Here is a 23,374-nt window from a genome sequence, read left to right as displayed (position 1 = left end):
TTGAGACAAAGCTCAAAAGAAATCCGTCTCTGGTGTGGACCAATCAGTTTCAAGGTCAATGCCTTTATTATCAGTGTGTTTTTTATTTGCATTGTGACCACACGTATAGTGGTTAATGCACACATGATTCCTTGTAAAAAGGTTTCAGTTTTGTTGCCAGAAAAAAGGGGAAAAACCCTATTCTTATATTTTGGTACTGGCAAAGGAGGTCTAATGATGTTATAATCATCATTACGAGTGTGTAGGTGTGTGTGTGTGTGTTGTTAATGTTTTCTCATTCCAAAAAGGAAGATTCGCTTAACCAAGCCTAAACCAGCACATCCTGTTTAAACCCCACTCACACACATAGAAGGAATTTAAAGGTAAAAAACGCTCTGCCCTTCATTGCGCGAGATTTACGCGGCAAGAGACAGACACGCACAGTCACAGAGACAGACTTAGAGATAGAGAAAAACACGTAGACACGAACTCAGGACACATACAAAAACACATACACAGAGACTGACACTTTTAGAGATACCGAGACAGAGAAATATAGACACCGACCAACTTAACAAAGCACAGAAATACTTAGAGATAGACACTCATAGACACAGAGGCACAGCAGACTGAAAGATACATACATACACAGAAACACTCACTTAGACACACGCATAAACAGAAACACAAAAAAACATACACGTACATATACACAGAAATGTAGTGACAAACATACATACACACAGAAACATAGAAACAAACCCCCCAGAGAACACTACTTAGACATACAGAGATACACATAGAGACGTACAGGAGTGCACACTTATAGGAACAAATAAACACACTTAGATACACACACAAACGCACAGAGACGTATCACCATGTCATCTCTATATCCACCAAGGCCTATGCCGTTCATCATGACCGACGAGAACTCAAAGTTCTACGTCAACAAGGAAACCGCTGATCTTCTGGGTAAAATAGACAAACCGGTGGTGGTGGTGGCAATAGTTGGAAAATACAGAACTGGAAAATCCTTCCTCATGAATCGACTGGCCAGCACAACGACAGGTGAGTGGTGTGTGTGTGGTGTAGGTGAATGAGTGAGTCGGGTGTTTTTGTGGGTGAGTGGTGTGGTGTGGGTGAATGAGTGGGCGAGTTAGTGTGGGTCAGTGAGTGTTGTGAGTGAATAAGTGCGCTGAGTAAGCGAGGGAGTGATTGGGCGAGTTAAATGCATCCCAATCTCATACCCAACTACCACTTTACGTGAAAACACAAAGTGTTTAATCGAGTCAATCAATCAATCTTTATTTTGCGTGTGCGCCAATATCGCTCTCAATAGAGTAAACATCAACGCCAGGTCCGGATTAAGGTTTATGTAGGCCCTCAGCACTTCTGTTTCGTTGGGCCTTCAGTAATAACTTCCTACAGCTGGTTCTTCCGCTCCATGTTACTACTATCGCCGCTGTTAGCTTGTTTCACGCGTTGATTCTTCTTCCAGCTGCTGGACAGATGTCGTTACTGTTGATAGGTGCATTGTTCAGTCTTCCTCATTCAATGGGAGCACGCTGTAAGTCGTAGATAAGTATATTTAATTTGACATATAAATAAGTAATATTTAAAACAACTTTTTTTAAACACGCTTTTATGAAATGTACCGTACTAGTAATGCAAGAACTCCACGATTTCAGGAAGTGGACCCGAAGCTTCCCATAACGTAAGGGACCGTGGTGATTTACAGCCAAAGTCAGTTTACCGTGGACAATTAGACCCAAGCCGAAACATAACATAAATGTTTTTTTTTATATATATATTTTTAATGATAGAATATAGTAGTCATCCGTATGACATAAGTATACCAAGTTTGCAGTCGATAACACACTGGCAAGTGGGTAAAAATTGAGTTACAATATTTGAGGATACAACGACAACAACAGAGTAAGTTAATAAAAAGCGTGTAATAAAAATACGTTTTACCCTTTCTGGCAATAAAACAGGCGTTAAGATGTTAAAACACCAAACTGAAACATTTTGCAAGGACTTTACCGAAATAATCAAAGAGTAAAGTTTGCTCCGTCGATCATAGCCACCGAGGTGGTGACGGGTTTCTTTTGTTCTCTTTCCTATTGTTCCATGCCCCCTGTCTCGTTCTGCTGCAATGTGCACTGATCAGCGCCGTATTATCTAATGGGCCACAGTAGCCACTGTGCCCAGGGCCTACGGAAATTACAAGGGCCAACAAAAAATAAAATTAGCAAGTTTTTTGGTATGACAAAAAAGTAACCAAAAGATCTTCTTGAATAAATATATTTATATATCCAGGATAGGCAACAGTGTATGTACAAAGGGGGAGAGTCATATCAATCGTTATTTTCCTTTCAGTGAAAGTGAAATTAACACCGAAAATAAACTTTTCGTGATTTTCTTTCATTGCAAATTTGTTCTTGCAATATTGTCAAATTAACATCATTGGACCTCCCTTGCCAGTATGAAAATATAAGAAAATGTTTTACCATTTCTGGCAATAAAACAGGCGTTAAGATGTTAAAACACTAAACTGAAACCTTTCGCAAGGATTCATGTGTGCATTAACCACATATACGTGGAATGATCTCGTCATGGTAAAACCCTTACAGCATGAAAAACAACTTGATGCTCAGGTATTTTTTAACGTCTTTGATATTTACGAGTTATCGAATCCACTCGCACACACGTGCACAGAGATACATTGAAAAATCAGTCAATGCGCTTTTCACGGCTTCTGTGTGTGACCCCCACAGGAGTTGTAACACCAAAAGAAGACAAAACGACCAAGGTGGTGACTAAGAGGTCAGAGATTAACTGTCGTAATTTAATATACTGTAAATGTTATCTAAAATAGAGGTTTGTTTTGGGGTTAGATCGTGTAAGTATAAATGTGTCGTTAAACTCGCCACCACCGGACACGGCCAATCATTAAGGTTTGTCGCGTAAATACAACTTAGCTAATTCGTTCCGAGTTCAGCACTAACCGGTTGTGTGTTGGAGTGTGCATTCACAACATTTACCATTCGACGCATTGATATTTACACGCTCTAACCCAAAAACCTCTATTATTGATAATATTGGTTACGAAAGCCGTCGTTAAATCTGCAAATGTGACCTGGAAGTGTTTTGTCGTTTCGTATCGTAACAAAATGTTATAAATTTCCTTCAAGTCCACAATTAAAACAATTATTTCACTACAAGACAGGGTATTTTGCTCATTGCGTATCAAAGACACGTCACGTGGTTCGACTGTAGCAAAAACAAAATAGTGAACAGACTACGCTGTGTATGTGTGGTGTAGCGGTTAGCGCGCTACGCTACAAACCCGGTGGCCAGAGTATGATTCCTGCTCGCAGCCACCAACGGCGATTATCTGAATTGGTTCTGGGCCTCCTTTAGGTCGACTCAGCCTCAAATGACTAACTGGTGCGGTGGGTAAACATCACCACTTAGGGAGACAAAGGCGACCGGTTATGGTGCTGGCCACCCACCCACTTGTGTGCCACAGGTGCTACTTTGCTAAAACACTTGCCCCAACAGTCTGTTCAGGCTATACGAGGGCTATTTGTCTTTGTCAACTATAATAGTCACAATAGCCTACAACTTCAAATTCACAATGGACAAAGTTCTTAGGGGCCGTCTATAAATGACGTCACGCGATTTGGACGATTTTTGACCCCCCCCCTCGTCACACATCGTCACAAATGTCTGACCCCCCCCCCTAGGTGCGTGACGTCATTTATGGACGGCCCCTTATACGCGTCTCATCAGTCTTGCGCCACCTGTGCAGCACTTTTTTGCTCACACAGTGCATATTCACAGCTTTTACCAACCTCAAGTACAGTGATTTGTGCCGCGGTGGCTAGATGTTAACTCCCTCGCCTGATATACAAGTGGACTTGGGTTCTATCCGGACCCTGATGTCTGCTGCTGTATATTTGGAGTCTGCGTCTCTCTCTCTCCCCGTGGTGGTCGTGTGGACTTTTCTTGGGTTCCTCCGTTTTTTTTTCCCTCTATATTTACAAACATGCATTTAGAGCATTTGGCTGCCGCTATACATTTCCACATGGTGATAAGCCACTTCGTTGAGCTATTATTTGCGACTAGCTTTTTGCCCGTGCAATGACGGGTGTACATTGTAGTAAAACTGAAATATTCAATAGAAAAATTGTTCATCTCGTGATTATTAATGAGGGGGGGGGGGGTTCCCCATGTGGAGTGACGTCACCGGTTAATTGTTATTGTGGAGGGGTACGGCATGTGGAATGACGTCACCCGCTCATGATTATTAATGAGGGGAGGGGTGCGGCATGTGGAGTGCGCGACCTTGTGCGTTAGTGTAAATTTACACGAGGGCATGAATATTAATGAAGGGGGGGGCTCTTTTGCAATGACGTCACGTACGGATGTAGCGCTGTGCTGCGTAGATTTATTTTTCACCGTCATTTTCTGTAAAGAAACGTCATATTTGAAGCGACTTTGCATAAAACATATTTAATTCGGCTCCACCTTCCTCTGCGTTAGTGTAAAAATCCACCCACTCATGAATATTAATGATGGGGGTGGGCCTTATGTGGAGTTTGTCACGCGTGGGGGTGGGCCTCATGTGGAGTAACATCACACGCGGGACACACATTCTTGGTTCATATTTTTTGTTATAACCAGGTCGCTTCTGAAAAAGGGCAGTATAGTTCAGTGGGGCCTTACCTGGTGAAAAAAAAAATCGTAGTTCTAGTTGGATTTCCCCCCAATCCCTGATCTGCAAGCATAAGGTCTCTCTCACCACTCACTAGCAACCGTGACTGTGCGTGCTCACCTGACTTTATTTGCTGGCTTCAAAACTATTCTCGTATACAGCTGTTCCGTTCTGTATAGGTTAGATAATCGATTATCCGGTAGTTTCAGGGGGAAGGAGGCGCCGTATTTGCATGACGTGTTTTTAGGTTTTTATATTTTTGTGTTGAAACTTTATTATCTGAAATTGGCATAACTAAACATACAGTTAGGCAAAAATAAATATCCAACTTTAAAAAGTTGCTGCATTTACTATCCCGTACTTACTAATCTGCATGGGGTGATGTATATACGTTTAGTATTTTAGTTTTTTCAGTTCCATGTAGTGTATAATGTACTGTATATATAATATTCGACACTTAAATCAAGCATGGCCTTTGGCGCGGTTTTGCCGGTTTCGCCAGATCGGCCCGGGACTCACCTCCACACACCTCCACTCACCACCACACCTCCACAAACCCCGATTTATACGTACTGTGGTATTTCGTCATAACATATTCGATATTTACAAACTTTACCAGAAAAGACCAAAATTTTTGTTACGTTGCATGGTAACATTCATACGCCAGATGGCGCCAAAGCGTCATAAAGTTTCCGACTACAATGTTGTACGGTACTCTACTCTTCACCAATAACAGCTATTGTGATTTTTGCACCCCCCCAAAAAAACGACAGAATGCGCATACGTAACGCACACATATAAATGTACAGGCATGATGTGCATGCGTGTACATTATGCATGTTAATTAACTGTGAATTAACAAAACAATGGTCGATATATTATTGCGTCTTTCAGTTCAGCCAACACCGCCCGACTGAGGAGAGCAGAATCCCACTTACTCTTAGCCGGCTCTCTCAGACTTCCTCGAGCCCTACTCTTGGCTATCCCTTCGGCTCTCCCACTCGTCGCACCCGGACGGGGGTTTAACCGACACCGTCCGGTCACGAGCAGGAGAGACCTGCTTCCAGCCGATCCACATCCCGGACTCCCACAACGACCCGCCTTCGTCACGGGGTCCCCCTTAAGTACCTCCTTGGGTGGCTCTTCCCACTTACTCAGACCCGCCCTCATTCTTTTCGATATTTGCCTACGGCGCTCATGACATGACGTCATCACGCCTCACGGCGCCCATGACGTCATGTCATCACACTACTCCTCTACACTTGTAACGAGTTTAGAATATTTGGCTGCTATTTGTGATAGCCAGGTCGCTTCTGAAAAAGAGCTATGTAGCTCAGTGCGCCTTACCTGGTAAATATTAATATATATTTTCCCCCACATACCGTATTTATGGCGACTATTATTTTTATACGAGTGTAAACTATTTTTATAAACTAATACAAATAAACTAATAATACATACACAGGTATCCCCCGATTTACAAAGAGTAATGTGTTCTTAAAAAAACTGCTGAAGTAGGTGAGAGATCTGCCGTGGCACGAGGTTATATAGGCCTCGGCAGTAGGGGGGGGGGAGAGAGGGGGGGGGAAGGAGGTGGGGCAGAAAGTGGAGCCCACAGTAGCACCCGGGTCACTGGAGTAAAGTGGACCACCGCGGCAGCACTGGAGAAATCAGCTGCAGGGGGTGGAGAGAGAAAGGAGGAAGGAGGCAGGGCAGAAAGTGGACCCCACGGCAGCACCCGGGTCACTGGAGTAGAGATCGGAGAGAGATGCGCAGAGAGAGAGAGAAAGACACAGAGTCGTAAATAACAGCTGACATAGGCAGGTAGGATGGAAACATCACAGTCAGTTAAGACTGTACCTGGTTAATAACGTCCTTCCAATGATTGTTCAGTTTGTATCCATCTTCTCGGTTGAAGTTGTGTCTGTGTTTATATATCTGGATGGCTTCATGAACAATTCTCTGATAATAGCCGGTGGGTTTGCAGAGTACCTTCGTCTTGAAAAAGTCAATTTCGTGTGAGCCCACTGCATAAAACGATGATCAGCAACGGCAGAGGTATTGGTCATACCGTGTTTCAGATCTGCCTTGCGTTCACGAACGTAGTCCGAGACATATCGTTTCGTTTCCCTAATGTAACTACTGTCACAGCCACAACTCAGTTTGTAGACACCCGGGTATGGCATATCAGGAATCACATCCTTTACAGATGGGATCAAATCACGGATTTGGTGTACTGTGGCGAAACGAACCTGGATCTTCTGTTTGTTTAAGATTTTGGAAATATTTTTGGTAACCCCTGCTATGTATGGCAAAGTGATGGTATTGGTTGGATCCTCATATGTTTGTTTGTCTCCCCATGGCTAGGGAGACAGATTTGCGGATTGTATGTTCAGAATATCCGTTCATCCTGAGGGCTTGGTGTACGTACGTGCTCCAGCTCACTGGCTAGGTGATGCTGGTCAGAGATGCAACGGGCCCAATGGTGTAGTGTATTGATGAGGGAATTCTTCTGGGCTGGATGGTGGTGGGAGTCAGGCTTTAGATAGGCATCCGTGTGGGTGGCTTTCCTGTCGAGAGAGTATCCCAGCGAGCCATCAGGTTTCTTCTCGATCTAAACATCCAGGAATGGTAGCTTGCCATCCTTTTTCACTTCCATGGTGAATTTGATAGATGGGTGTATGGAATTGATGTGGTTGAGAAATTCGTTCAGTGCTGGCAGGCCATGTGACCAGATGACGAACGTGTCATCTACGTATCTCTTCCACAATGAAGGACGTAGGGTGGATGTCTGGATGGCATCCGTCTCAAATTTCTCCATGAAAACATTCGCTACCACTTGCGATAGGGGAGAACCCATTGGGGTACCCTAGTTTTGTTTGTAGAATGTACCATTCCAGGTGAACTAAGTGTTGGTAAGGCAGTGCCTTACCAAAGTTGGTACATCTGGATTCAGTCCCTGTTCGACCAAGTCTTCAATGATTGCAATGGCAGATCTGAAAAGCGGTAGGACCAATACCTCTGCCGTTGCTGATCATTGTTTTAACGCAGTGGGCTCACACGAAATTGACTTTTCCAAGACGAAGATTCTCTGCAAACCCACCGGCTATTATCAGAGATTTGTTCATGAAGCCATCCAGATATATAAACACAGACACAACTTCAACCGAGAAAATGGGTACAAACTCAGCAATCATTGGAAGGACGTTATTAACAAGGTAAAGTCTTAACTGACTGTAATGTTTCCATTCTACCTGTCTATGTAAGCTGTTATTTCTGACTCTCTGTGTGTCTTTCTCTCTCTCTGTGTGCATCGCTCTCCGATCTCTACTACAGTGACCCGGGTGCTGCCGTGGGGTCCACTTTCTGCCCTGCCTCCCCCCCCTTCTCTCTTCCCCCTGCAGCCAATTTCTCCAGTGCTGCCGCAGTGGTCCACTTTACTCCAGTGACCTGGGTGCTGCTGCAGGGTCCACTTTCTGCCCCGCCTCCTCCCCCCTTCTTCTCTCTCCCCCGTACTGCCGAGGCCTACCATATAACCTCGTACCACAGCATATATCTTGCCTACTTCAGCAGTTTTTTCATGCTGTGGTCGTCCCACCTAATGACGATTGCTTGTGTTGTGATCGAAACGTCGTGATCTATTATTTTTCTACCTATGTGACTTTACCGAAAGAACCAAAGAGTATAACTACTATTGTCTATAGTCACGTAATTTTACATAATTAAGTAATAATTCACAACATAAAGAGGTAAAATAGAGCCGACACGAGGTTGGGGGGGTCCGTCCTTTATTTCCTCCAAGTCTCCACGTACCCACAGCCCTCTCTCAATTCGTTCTCCACCAAAATGCCCGAGCCCCGCAATGCCCCCTCCTATATCTCCTCACCTGCTCCTCCCCTCTCCCACTGTTCCCACTCCACTGCCCCCTCCTTTTGGTGGGAATCCTCTCCATGCCCCTTAACCCACTGTCCCATCTCCATTCCTACCCCTGACATCCCTTACAAATACAATCATTTGTAGGCATCTCTCTCATTTTATATATATACTAGCGGGAAGTACCCGGCATTGCCCGGGCGAAAAATATACTTCAAAACTTCTCTTAAAAACCTTACATAAACATACACAGATACTAATGTATTGTGAAAGCCCGGTGTGCTGTTTGTCCATTTCTCCACCAACAAAATTATAAGAGGCTTGCACAAGTCCAAAAAGTTATAGAAAGTGAATAGTTGATCTAAAAGGTTTCCCAAAATTGTCGACCGACCCCCTCAAAAAATATCTTTACCCCCACGTAGATATATATAAATACACACCCTACATACAACAGAGTAAGTAGTATCTATTGACTTTTAAATTGTATCAACTGACTGTACAGTAGTATCTACTGAGCCAGTAGTAGCTACTGACTGTATACTAGTATTTACTGACCATAGTGGAATATACTGATTGTTTTAGTATCTACTAACTCTATATAGCAGTATCTACCAACTCGATAGCAGTATCTACTGTCACTACAGCAGTGCATACAGACTGTGGTGGTACCTGCTATGATTGCAGCAGTGCATACTGACTGTGGTGGTACCTGTTATGATTACAGCAGTGCATACTGCTGGGGTGATACCTGCTTTCACTACAGCAGTGCATACTGACTGTGGTGGTACCTGCTATCACTACAGCAGTGCATACCGACTGTGGTGGTACGTGCTATCACTACAGCAGTGCTTACCGACTGTGGTGGTATCTGCTTTCACTACAGCAGCGCATACCGACTGTGCAGTACCTGCTATGACTACAGCAGTGAATACCGACTGTGGTAGTACCTGCTATGATTACAGCAGTGCATACTGTGGTGGTACCTGCAATCACTACATCAGTGCATACAGACTGTGGTACCTGTTCATAATCAACGTTTTTGGGTTTAGATCGCGTTATTTATAAATGTGTTGTAACCCTCCACCACCCGACACGGCCAATCAGTAAAAAAGTGTCACGTTGACAAAAGACAAATAGTTCACTGCTTTAGCCCACCGGTGTGTTGAAGCGTGAAACCACAACATTTACAATATGAGTACGACGTTTCGCTGGTAATTGCATCCAGCATCATCACGCAATTCGCCAGAATGGTGAGGCTCTGCTGTGTCTCTCTCTATATAAGAACGGGAGACACAGCAGAGCCTCACCATTCTGGCGAATTGCCCGATGATGTTGGATCTAATTACCAGCGAAACGTCGTACTCAAATTGTAATGTTGTGGTTTCGCGCTTCAACACACCGGTGGGCTAAAGCAGTGAACTAATTTGTCTTTTGTCAACGTGACACTTTTTTACTGATTGGCCGTGTCGGGTGGTGGAGGGTTACGACACATTTATAAATAACGCGATCTAAACCCAAAAACGTTAATTATGAATAATATTGGTCGCGAAAGCCTACGTGTTAAACTGTGGTACCTGCTATGATAACAGCAGTGCATACTGACTGCGGTGATATCTGCTGTGATTACAGTAGTACATACTGTGGTAGTACAGGCTTTCATAACAGCAGTGCATACTAGCTGTGGTGGTTCCTGCTATGATTACATCACTGCATACTGTGGTGGTACCTGCTATAATTACAGCAGTGCATACTGACTTTGGTGGTACCTGCTATGATTACAACAGTGCATACTGTGGTGGTACCTGCTATGACAGCAGTGCATACTGACTGTGGTGGTACCTGTACGATTACAGCAGTACATACTGACTGTGGTGGTACCTACTATCACTACAGTAGTACATGCTGACTCTATAGCTGTATATATCGACTGTATTGCACAAAGTACTCACCTGACAGTGCCGTGGTGAGGCCTAGTCCCATGCAGACTCTGCGGCCTCGCCTAGATTGCCCAGCTGGCCGAGGCTGGGGGCTGGGCTGCTACCCCCCCCCCCCCCGCGCTGCAATAATACTGTCTAAGCACTATAATTTTAGTATGTACCGACCCTATAATAGTAAAGGCACACATTGGGGTGGGGGGGAGAGAAGAGGACATGACACTTTGATTAATTTAATTCAGCGTTGCGTGTATTTTTTTTTTTGCATTATGAATGCGAATGAGAATTCTCCCCCACCCTCCAGCGATGGAGTGTGTGTTGCCAGGGGCAACTCCTGTCAGCGTTTCGCGCATGCGCAATAGCGTGATTTGTCCCGCGCGGGGCAGCAAAAGTAAATAAATAAATTAACATAAACAGGACCCTGCGGGGTGGGCTGGTAGGAATAATACTAATACCGGTACAGGGATATTGACCGGGTATAGAGGAGTTAAAAAGAAAATGATTTGTGCATGGGGGGTGAGCAATGACGTCAACACCCCCCTCCCCACTGACTCGCGCGCCCACAGAGCGATGACGTCAACACCCCCCTCCCCACTGACTCGCGCGCCCACAGAGCGATGACGTCCACACCCCCCTCCCCACTGACTCGCGCGCCCACAGAGCAAGGATTGCAACAGGTAATGTCATTGGCTGCGCCGGATGCGACGGCCATCTTGTTTAGTTCATTTAGTTCACGGATCGCAGGGGGAGCGGGCGGCCATCTTGTCAGACAGACGGACGGCCTCACGAAGCCTGTCGCATTAGGCCTCGCGAAGCCTCCTGCACTAGGCCTCGCGAAGCCTCCTGCAGTAGGCCTCGCGAAGCCTTCTGCACTAGGCCTCGCGAAGCCTTCCCTGCAGTAGGCCTCGCGAAGCCTTCTCTGCAGTAGGCCTCGCGAAGCCTTCTCTGCAGTAGGCCTTGCGATGCCTTCTCTGCAGTAGGCCTCGCGAAGCCTTTTCCGCAGTAGGCCTCGCAAAGCCTGGCGCACTAGGCCTCGCAAAGCCTGCCGCACTAGGCCTCGCACCGTGCTTTTCGTGCACAAATAAGGCGATTAAATGTATCTTGTCTCTGTGTTAATAAATGTATCTTGTCTCTGTGTTAAAAAACGTGCTGCGTTTCAGTAAAGTAAATTTGAAGCGAAGTTTATTATTACACTTGTTAAGCCAGGAAAGCCCCACTGAGTCAAAAGGTTTTTGTAGGGTCCTGCCAAGTGTTTGCAGTAGGGGGCGATGTTGCTACACCAAATCGGACGATACGAAGGGAGAGATTGAGGCCTAGTTCTAGGCTTTAGGCCTAGCTGTAGGCTTTAGGGCGCTGTGAGTTAATTTTTTATTTAAATGTTTTAATGATTTATGTAAAAGCTTTAAATTTAAATGTTTCTATTTAAAAACATGAGGGAATGTAACATTGTTAAACATAACTCCCTTTCACACACGCGGGGGTACGATACGAAGGGAGAGTTTCAGGCCTAGTTCTAGGCTTTAGGCCTAGCTGTAGGCTTTAGGGCGCTGTGAGTTGTTTTTATTTAATTTCAAAGTTTTAATTAAAAGCTATCTCAAGGAATAAGGGAATGTTACACGTGTCATGCCAAGTGTTTGCAGTAGGGGGCGATGTTGCTACCAGGATAGCGTCACTGAGTCTAAAGGTTTTTGTAGGGTCATGCCAAGTGTTTGCAGTAGGGGGCGATGTTGATACACGGACGGACGGACGGACGGACAGTCGGACGGACGGACGGACACATTAATCTATTGGTGGTCTGGTCCACTTCGTTCCTACCAGTATAATGCTATTTATAACGTGCAAGTTTGCGGACGTAACGGCCGCAACTCAGAAGTGCGCAGCCAAGCTCAGAGTCGCTCGAAAGCATATTTATAGAGGTGAGTTTTTAAGTATCTCTTGAAGGAGGCGATTGAGCGTTCCAGACTGTTGGGGCTGCCACCGAGAAGCGGCGCATAGGCATGACCATCCTGGATCTTGGTATCAAGAGGAGGTCGTGAGTCGCGCTGCGCAGGCATCTGCCGTGTGCTGAGCTGCAAGTCGTCAATAATGAAGAAAGGTACGGCGGTCAGGCAGATGTGAACGCATGGTGGCAGAGGCAGGCAATCTTGTATATTAGCCTGCTGGCGATGGATAGCCAGTTGAGGGCACGGAGACAGGCAAGTGAGTCGAGACGGGGATGAGTGTGGCCAATGACGATGCGTGCTAGGTTGTTTTGTAGTCTCTTAAGTTTTTTTAGGTTGCCAGTGGAGGTCCGGACTAGGATGGAGTTGCAATAGTCAAGGCGAGATCCAACTATGCAACATGCCAATGTGTTGGCAATTTCAGTGGAGATGAGAGGACGTAGGTGTCTGAGAGCCTTCAGGTGAAAGTTACATGAACTGATGATATTATTGGTTTCACGGTCGAAGGATAAAGTTGAATCTAGGATGACACTGAGGTAGCTATAGTGATCGGTGAACATGATGCTGTGACCAAAGATGTGTATGTATGTTGGGAGTGGTGATGAGTTGAGACGTTGCTTGGTACCTAAATTGATGGCACCAAATTGTTAATTTAACTTTTTTAAAGTTTACGGATGGGAAAACGGAATAGCCTATTCCCACCGCGGGGCTTAGGGCGTGCTGCCTGGCAACTTTTTTTCGACATTACCCCCACGGTTAGAGCCAAATCCCTCGCAAGCGCGTATGCAGACGGACAGACGGACAGACAGACAAAGTATGACGTTTATAGGTAAGATATATGTTTGATATTATTTCCTGTATGCCCTGTGCAGAATTATTCAAAAATAATTACTTACTTCTTCTTGTCCTTGGCCTCTTATATTGGTCCCTGGTGAACTGCAGACATGCTGACATGTGGCGTTCTCTTCCTGAGCAACTGCTGCCTCTGGTTCTAAGCCTATATTAGAAGCCGTATATAAAGTCATTCGTGCTTGGTTGAACCAATCAAAGACCTTGTCTATTGCTGTAAACTGCATGTGTTCCTCAATTTAAAATACATGAGAAACTTTATATATATATTGCTCTAAAGTCACCATACTTAAATTATCTCGTATACACTCTCTATCAGTCAAGGCTAAAATGTTTCCATAACTTGGAGCCCTACAAATCGACACGTAAATATTCACCTAACAACCCCTGTATTAAATTCGAAGCCAATTCGCTTCAGTTGAATTTGTTGATTGTATTGGTCTGTCCAGTGCATTTGGCTGCAAGCTGCCAATTTCGTTAACATTGCGCTGCTTCAAAACTCTGCTCCAATTTATATTTTATCATAACGGTGTAACGTGTGTATGGAAAACAAAAACAATTAAAAAACAAATGAAGAGTTGTGATATTTCTATTCGCAGGCAAGAGAACTCACTTTCGCAGAAAACCACAACACCAGGTTTGAAACGCACGATAGTTGCATGATTGTGTTTGTAGTTTAACACGTAGGCTCTCACGATCAATATCCATAATAGAGGTTTTTTTGGGTTGGACCGCATAAATAAAAATGTCTCTCGATAAATCTGCCACCGCCCGACACAGCCAATTAGTAAGGTTTGTCACGTCATCAAAACGTGCCATTTTTTACTTGTACAGCACATGGGTGTGTTGGAAAGTAAACCCACGATATTTACAATTCGATTACCGTGACGTTTCACCAGTAATTGCAACTAGCAGCATCAGGCGACATCCAGAGTTGTGGAGAAATGATCGTCCTGTTTCGGTCTTAAAAAGAGTGGGGCTTAAATGTCATGTCGTCACTTGTGAGCCAATAAGGTGCAAAGACCAGAGCGGGGGGGGGGGGGGGGGTAATGTATTCATATAAATTATAATGGATATAATTTGCCGGTTGGAGTTTTCATAGGTTAACCAACATACGTTATGCACGCACATTATGCATGAAAACCATGCATGCACATCCTGCCGTTTATGGATGCAAGAGATCACAATACCTGTTATTGGTTGCTCACAGTTAATGGCCATCGACATGTGGTGACCCGTATAGGCGTGCAGATAATTATTGTTCTTAGAATAAGGTAATTGTTACTTATTTATTTTGAGTGACTTGCTTACCTTTCCAATAGGTTTGTATACCTATCGTTTTCTGCACTCCTATCGTGTTTTTTGTATCATTTGTTGCTGTTGTAACTTTCTGGTCCGCTCCTGCTGAAGAATCTCTAGCAAAAAAATCTCTATAGCTCATCAGATTTCTCCATAATAAATAAAGATTGTGATTGTTATATACAGGAGACCAAATAACCAAATACTATCCACTTACTTCCACTGTAAGTGTAAATATATTTAAAGATTGGATTATTTTCAAGATCCTCTATGGGACTCGACCTCGCCTCTGTCTTTCCCCTCTCATCTCACTCGATTCTCCCTTCACTCGACTTTGCTCCACACACTCGACTCTCCTACTTCTCACGTTATTCCACTTCCATGGATGCATTCTCCAACCTCTCGGCTCCCATCTCATTTTACTCCGATCCATGTGCGGTCCTAAGCTACTTGTACAGGACTTGATATGTCATCAAGAGGCCTTTTCAAGTCGAATAATACATTCTATGAAAAAAGTTCGTGTATAAAATTGTAATTGATACATTGTCAACGCTAACAAGCGCCCTCTGTGTTCTGCAGTTTCACCAAAGGTTCCTTCCAAAACGGAACGTCCCAAGAGCATGTAAGTGTGATGGTTCAATTTTGGACCCTGGTGCCAGTTGAATGTTTTCAAAAACTAAGTTTTAAAATGGTAATTCCGTAGTTCCACTTGTCCGTTGGTCTGTAACACGAGCTTACAATTAGCGCTCGAAAACAATTGCTCTGTCATAAGTTTGATCTTTTGCATCAATTTGTGTTGCTCTTAGGGCCAGCACAAAATTGTGTGATGAAAAAAAAAATGCGGTAAATGGATACATGTTTTCCCACCGCGATAACGTCACACGTCATACACATATAAACTAAAAACTAGACTTTTTATTTTACCAGGTAAGGCCCACTGAGCTATCGAGCTCTTTTTCAGAAGCAACCTGGCTATCACAAATTATAGCTCAACGAAGTTGCCGATTGTAATGTGGAAATTTATAGCAGCCAAATACTCTAAAGGCGTGATGTTGATTCTAAATGTGGAGGGAAAAACTGGAGAACCCGGAGAAAAATCTACACAACCATGGGGAGAGAGACACACACACACTCCAAATATACTGCAGCGTCACAGGGTCGGGATCGAACCCACGACCTCTATATATACCAGCCGAGAGAGTTAACATCTTCCCACTGCAGCACCCCATGAGTCCATACCCCTATGGCATCACTATATGCACCATATCATATGTGATGTCATAGCTATCACAACATGATTAATCATCATCAAAAAAATATTGATCGACTGTTCCATGAAGTTCTTTCCAAGCTGATGACATCGCTCAGGATCCTGCTATGTAACAATCCAACGAGCACTCACACAAGTGTGGATGTCATTGCTCCATCTCGATTAAAGTGCCCTTTGATGCGTTTCATTATTTGGCTGTTAAATAAGAATAGGTTTTACCCTTTCTGGCAATCAAACAGGTGGCGTGTTAAGATGCTCAAACACCACTTAGATACCTCTTGCAAGGCATTAAGTCTGCATTAACCACGGGTACTTGTGGCAAAATATGCAAACAAACATGCTCAGATAATATATGTATTGTCGTTGAAACTGCCCTATGCAAGAGACAGTCTTCGTTATGGCATTGTCTCACTATCAATGTTAGACCAGGCACCAACGCCAAAAGGCAAACAGTACAATAAGAATGCAAGTATCATATCGAACAGTTATATCTATGGGATACCTTTTTGCGAGTATTAAACATGTTGAAAAATAAGAATAGGTTTCAAAGACAATGCACACATTATCTAACCGGTTGAGTGTTGGAGAGGAAACCCATTACAACATTTACAACTCGAGCACCGCGTTGTTTCATTGGTAATTACAACAACCAGCATCGTCAGGCGACAACCAGAGTTGTGGAGAAGTCCTCCTGTTTGGCTGTGTCGGTTGGTAGCGGCTTTAACGGCACATTTATATTTATACTCTTTCGTTCTTTCGGTAAGGCATTGTAGAATGTTTGTAGAATGTACCATTCCAGGTGAAGTAAGTGTTTGAATGGTACATTCTACAAACATTCTACAAACAAAATGAGGGTATCCCAATGGGTCCTCCCTTATTGCCAGTAGTAACCAATGTTTTCATGGAGAAATTTGAGACGGATGACATCCAGACATCCACCCTACGTCCTTCCTTGTGGAAGAGATACATAGATGACACGTTCGTCATCTGGCCACATGGCCTGCCAGCACTGAACCAATTTCTCAACCACATAAATTCCATAAACCAATCTATCAAATTCACCATGGAAGTGGAAAAGAATGGCAAGCTACCATTCCTGGATGTTTAGATCGAAAAGAGAACTGATGGCTCGCTGGGACACTCTATCTACAGGAAAGCCACCCAAACGGATTGCCTATCTAAAGCCTGATGCTAACCACCATCCGGCCCAGAAGGATTCCCTCATCAAAACACTACACCGTAGGGCCCGTTGCATCTCCGACCAGCATCACCTAGCCAGTGAGCTGGAGCACGTACACCAAGCCCTCATGATGAACGAATATTCTGACCGTACAATCCGCTAAGCTGTCTCCCCAGCCATGGGGAGGCAAACAAACATCTAAGGATCTAATCAATACCATCACTTTGCCATACATAGCAGGGGTTACCAAAAATATTTCCCAAATCTTAAACAAACACAAGATCCAGGTTCGTTTCAACACATTACACAAAATCCGTGATTTGATCCCATCTGTAAAGGATGTGATTCCTGATATGCAATACCCGGGTGTCTACAAACTTAGTTGTGGCTGCAGCAGCAGTTACATTGGGGAAACGAAACGACATGTCTCGGACTGCGTTCGCGAACACAAGGCAGATCAGAAACACGTTAGGACCAATTATTCTGCCGTTGCTGATCATTGTTGTAAAGCAGTGGGCTCACACGAAATAGATTTTTCCAAGACGAAGGTACTCTGCAAACTCACCGGCTATTTCTCAGTAGTAGCCTACAGTCCATCGACAACACCCAGCTACCTGGAAAGTTAAAGGCCTGGTGTCTGCAGTTTGGTCTCCTACCCCGGGTGTTGTGGCCCCTAGCAGTGTATGAGGTTCCAATCTCAACAGTGGAGAAGATGGAAAGAGGAGTCACGAGCTACTTAAAGAAGTGGCTCGGAGTTCCACGATGCCTTACCACCATAGGCCTCTATGGAGATGGTGTCCTCAAGCTGCCCCTCACCAGTCTAACCGAGGAATTCAAGTGTGCAAAAACCAGGCTTCAGATGACACTGAATGAATCTCGAGACCCAGTGGTGAGCAACAATGCGCCGACCTTGGCAACTGGGCGCAAATGGAGGCCAGGAAAAGCAGTCCAGGAGGCAACAGCAGCCCTCAGACATGCTGACATTGTGGGTCATGTTCAGCAAGGGAGAGGAGGCCTTGGGCTAACTAGCCGTGCTGCTTGGAGTAAGGCCACTGCACCAGAGCGGCGGAAGATGGTAGTGCAGGAAGTACGCCATCAGGAGGAGGCTGCAAGGTGGGCTAAGGCAGTCTCTCTTGCCAAACAGAGACAGTGGACTCGATGGGACAGTGTGGAGAAGAGGAAGATCAGCTGGAAGGATCTGTGGACCATGGAAGCGAGGCGGTTAAGCTTTTCTATCAGAGCAACATATGACGTCCTTCCAACACCAGTTAATCTTCACCAATGGTTTGGTGAAGATCCGGACTGTGCCCTCTGTTCCATGCCAGCCAACCTCAGGCACATTCTCACAGGGTGTAAAACAAGCCTCACCCAAGGACGCTACACTTGGCGTCACAAGCAAGTCCTTAAAAACCTTGCGTCCGCCCTGGAGGACAAGCGAGCTGCCACCAACTCCCTACCACCCCCAGCAGCATCACACCCCCTACGGACGACCTTTGTCCGCGAAGGGGCTAAACCACCGAAGACCGGCTCTACACCATTAGAGCGAGACCAGCTGCGCTTGGCCCGCGACTGGAAAATGCTAGCTGACATTGGCCGGCAACTTGTGTTTCCTCCGGAGATCGCAACCACCACCCTAAGACCTGACATGGTGCTCTGGTCCCGTTCACTCAAGAAGGTCTTCATCATTGAGCTCACAGTACCCTGGGAGGACTCAGTAGATGAGGCTTATGAGTGAAAACATCTGCGCTATGCCGATATAGCTGCCGAAGCACGGCATCATGGCTGGAACACAGAAGTCAGACCAGTGGAGGTGGGCTGCAGAGGTTTTGTGGCAACATCTACAACCAGACTGCTTAGAGACCTGGGAATTAAGGGCCAGAGCCAGCGTTCGGCAATCAGAGCTGTATCGGAGGCGGCAGAAGGCAGCAGTCAGTGGCTCTGGATGAAGAGGAAAGACCCCAGCTGGGCCCCAAAGTGAGAGGGCCAGGAGGTGTGCAGTCAACAATGCTTGACTCAGGGAGGAGGACGCCCCTGCCATGCATAGTCCCATGGGATGTTGGCTATTAACAACAAGGCAACTCCTATGACTAATTGGGAATGGGACGCAAGCGTAGGTTTGATCACCCTGTCGCTGGCCGCCTTTGGGGAGGGTGTATAGTATGAAAGGCCGAAACACCCTCGGAACCAAAGGTTCACTACTGACGATGCGCTCTCCAAATTTTACCAGGCTCACTGTTCATGAACTCTTGGAAGTGCTTGCACAAAGGATAGTAACATCTCATCCTGTGTTCTTGGAATCTTCTTGGTTCTTTCGGTAAAGTCACGTAGAAGGAAAATAATAAAATAATAAAAATAAAATATAATAAAATACAATTCTCACGACGTTTCGGCCACAATGCAAGCAGCCGTCCTCAGGTGAAGAGCAGGCCTGTCGGAAAGACAGCGTCTGAATGAACACCACCAAGCTTGGCAGCGTATGTTTAAGCTGGGTTAGAGGAGGAAGGGCGCCTTGACAAAGGCTATTATCAGAGATTTGTTCATGAAGCCCTCCAAATATATAAACACAGACATAACTTCAACCGAGAAGATGGGTACAAACTGAGCAATCATTGGAAGGACGTTATTAACCAGGTAAAGTAACTGACTGTGATGTTTCCATCCTCCCTGCCTATGTCAGCTGTTATTTCCGACTCCTTGTGTGTGTCTCTCTCTCTGTGCCTCGCTCGGATCTCTCCCCCAGTGACTCAAGTGCTGCTGCAGGGTCTCTGAGCAGATCTCTCCCCCAGTGCTGCTGTGGGGTCCCACTTTCTGCCCCGCCCCCTCTCTCCGCCCCCCTTCTCTCTCCCCCTACCGCCAATACCTATATAACTTCGTGCCACGGCAGCTCTCTCGCCTACTTCAGCAGTTTTTTCTTGCTGTAGTTGTCCTACCTGATGACGATTGCTTGTGTTGCGATCGAAACGTCGTGATCTATTATTTTTCTACCTACGTGACTTTACCGAAAGAACCAAAGAGCATGGATTCCTGCAGTCACGAAAGCATCAAATCAACATTTATATTTACACGATTTAACCCCAAAAAACTCTAAATACTTCCTCCGACTACGTGTTAAGGCTGAGAATCTCTTCTCTGCACGCTTTTGTGAATGAACTATTCACAAACTCTCAGCCGACGAAGTTAATAAAAAATAAAAATAAAGGTTTCGTCATCAATTCATGGCCACTTGGTCATTTGTTCAACGCAAAGGATATCTGAGTAGTGGGGTTCCCTAGGGGGGAATTAGGTTTTTTTTATTACCCTATCAGCTGCTACTTTTAACGATCTGGGATGTTCTGAGACGCTGTGGGTGAAACCTCCTGGAGTAATTTTCATTGTGTTTTTGGAAAGTTCTAAAAATGTACAGATTATTACAGCTCATTCAAGGGATTTCCTGCCTCTTCCAGAAGTGTCCATATTTATTCGAGAAGGTTATGGCTTGTTTCAGGAGTTACCAGAGCATTACCATTTTTTTCCGAAACGATCTAGAAATCCCCCCTACATTCAAGGAGTGTCCAATTTGAAAGCCATAGACTGAAACCTGAGTACTCATCAGCGATTGCTAGAATATCCTCTGATGAAGCTAAAATGTCGATATTATGCAACATTCAACAACAATAAATAATCCGCAGCGTGTGTGTGCCAATTATAAAACGTATTAAACAAAAACATTAAATCAGTGCCACCATAATATTTAAGGACAAACACAAATTAGAAGAGATATTAACAATAAATGTGCAATTTTTATCTTTCCTGTTTGGTACAGGGGAGACTCATCCATGCCAGTGCCCGTGCCCAGAGGTAAGAATCATTCTAATTCATTCAAAGGACTGCTCTCGTCAGTACCATTGACAATTGTGTTCACGTGCTACATTTTCGACGCTACTTTTTTCTCTCACTCTTTGGAAGCTTCTTTCCTTGCTCCACACATCACTGCCTGGAATTACTTATGGCAACGCACGTGCATGTTGGCCATTTTAAATATGCATATCCCTGGTTCTTTAGATATTTGTTTTCTCAGAAGTGGTGGTGGGATACTCAGAGTCTTTCTGTATTTGTTTGGGCTATGCATCTAATTTCATACAAGGGCACATGCCGACACCTACAGAATAATCTGTTAAATGATCAACGAATTGAGTCACATCACTGGCACGATGTCAATGATTGCAGATCGTTTCTACAAATCACAAATTCAATGGGTAAAATATATTATATTAGAATACTATTATGATTGCGAATTTTAATTCTTAACAACTATAAAGATATGTAATGAAGTAAATACCTTTTTAAAAAGTAGAGGAATCATGATATTAACCGTGAGGTTATATTTGTTTAAACAGATTTTAAGAATAATAGATGAAATAAAACAACGTATCACAGTATCGGCACATCGCACCTCTGATTAGCACAGTTGGCTACATTTAGTGTGAAAGAGGTTCAGCATGTACAGTGAGGGAAAAAAGTATTTGATCCCCTGCTGATTTTGTACGTTTGCCCACTGACAAAGAAATGATCAGTCTATAATTTAATGGTATGTTTATTTGAATAGTGAGAGACAGAATAACAACAAAATCCAGATAAATGCATGTCAAAAATGTTATGAATTGATTTGCATTTTAATAAGGGAAATAAATATTTGACCCACACTCAATCAGAAATATTTCTGGCTCCTAGGTGTCTTTTATACAGGTAACGAGCTGAGATTAGGACCACATTCTTAAAGTGAGTGCTCCTAATCTCAGCTTGTTACCTGTATAAAAGACACCTGTTTACAGAAGCAATCAATCAGATTCCAAACTCTCCACCATGGCCAAGACCAAAGAGCTCTCCAAGGATATCAGGGAAAAGATTGTAGATCTACACAAGGCTGGAATGGGCTATAAGACCATCGCCAAGCAGCTTGGTGAGAAGGTGACAACAGTTGGTGCGATTATTCGCAAATGTAAGAAACACAAAAGAACTGTAAATCTCCCTCGGCCTGGGGCTCCATGCAAGATCTCACCTCGTGGAGTTGCAATGATCATGAGAACGGTGAGGAATCAGCCCAGAACTACACGGGAGGATCTCGTCAATGATCTCAAGGCAGCTGGGACCATAGTCACCAAGAAAACAGTTGGTAACACACTACGCCATGAAGGACTGAAATCCTGCAGCGCCCGCAAGGTCCCCCTGCTCAAGAAAGCACATATATTCTTAGGTTTTTTCCTTAGTAATCATTGGAAATATGTTATTAACCACGCAAAAAAGACTTAATTACACTTTTTTGGACCATCTTATCTGACAGGCACTATTTTACTTTACTTTACCGAGTGTTAACATCACCAGTGTTTAACAGTAATCTCTTCATTGTTCAGCCAGCATTGGTATAAACATGGGCATTTTCGTTCTTTTCTATCATGTGTATCAGGCCTCCCCCTCCCCCTCTCTGTCCAATGCGTTGGCGTGTGCAGCAGTTAGTCGCTTGCGCACAATCGCTTCCACGCCGTCGCCCATCCTTCTGGCCCCGCCCCCCTCCCTCCCGATACGTTCCATTCATTGGCTACCAGATTCTGATGAGCTCCCCCCCTCTCCTCCCCCCTCAACTCGCTTTTAAGGGATTACATCTTGAATCATTGCCTCACTTGATGCAGCTAATCTGGCTGTGACGGTCCCACCTGATGACGGAGACTTGTGTTGCCTCCGAAACGTCGTGATCTTTATTTTATTTTTATTAATTTTGATGTTTTACCTACGTGACTTTACCGAAAAAACCTAAGAATATGAATCCTTGCAGTCACGAAAGCTTCAAATCTAGAATTAAAGCACATATACATGCCGGTCTGAAGTTTGCCAATGAACATCTGAATGATTCAGAGGACAACTGGGTGAAAGTGTTGTGGTCAGATGAGACAAAAATGGAGCTCTTTGGCATCAACTCAACTCGCCGTGTTTGGAGGAGGAGGAATGCTGCCTATGACCGCAAGAACACCATCCCCACCGCCAAACATGGAGGTGGAAACAATATGCTTTGGGGGAGTTTTTCTGCTACGGGGACAGGACAACTTCACCGCATCAAAGGGACGATGGACGGGGCCATGTACCGTCAAATCTTGGGTGAGAACCTCCTTCCCTCAGCCTGGGCATTGAAAATGGGTCGTGGATGGGTATTCCAGCATGACAATGACCCAAAACACACGGCCAAGGCAACAAAGGAATGGATCAAGAAGAAGCAAATTAAGGTCCTGGAGTGGCCTAGCCAGTCTCCAGACTTTAATCCCATAGAAAATCTGTGGAGGGAGCTGAAGGTTTGAG

At 44.6% G+C, this 23,374-nt stretch overlaps 1 protein-coding gene across 2 annotated transcripts in view; it reads left to right on the top strand.

Moving 5' to 3' along the window:
- Positions 1 to 398: 398 nt before the first annotated feature.
- Positions 399 to 23,374, top strand: part of LOC133361681 (guanylate-binding protein 1-like) — an 85,868-nt gene continuing 62,892 nt past the window's right edge. For both annotated transcript variants that reach the window (XM_061580668.1, XM_061580666.1), the window contains exons 1-5: positions 399 to 1,050; positions 2,760 to 2,808; positions 13,898 to 13,935; positions 15,177 to 15,219; positions 20,850 to 20,884. In XM_061580668.1, coding sequence (XP_061436652.1) covers positions 861 to 1,050; positions 2,760 to 2,808; positions 13,898 to 13,935; positions 15,177 to 15,219; positions 20,850 to 20,884 — 355 coding nt within the window. In that variant the 5' untranslated portion in view covers positions 399 to 860. The remainder of the gene's footprint in view (positions 1,051 to 2,759; positions 2,809 to 13,897; positions 13,936 to 15,176; positions 15,220 to 20,849; positions 20,885 to 23,374) is intronic.

Source organism: Lethenteron reissneri, unplaced genomic scaffold, assembly GCF_015708825.2.
Source record: "Lethenteron reissneri isolate LAM-NWPU_2019-01 unplaced genomic scaffold, ASM1570882v1 scaffold_120, whole genome shotgun sequence".
Classification (NCBI taxonomy): domain Eukaryota; kingdom Metazoa; phylum Chordata; class Hyperoartia; order Petromyzontiformes; family Petromyzontidae; genus Lethenteron; species Lethenteron reissneri.
Note: the sequence above shows the minus strand (reverse complement) of the source record. Positions and strands in the feature narration are given on the sequence as shown.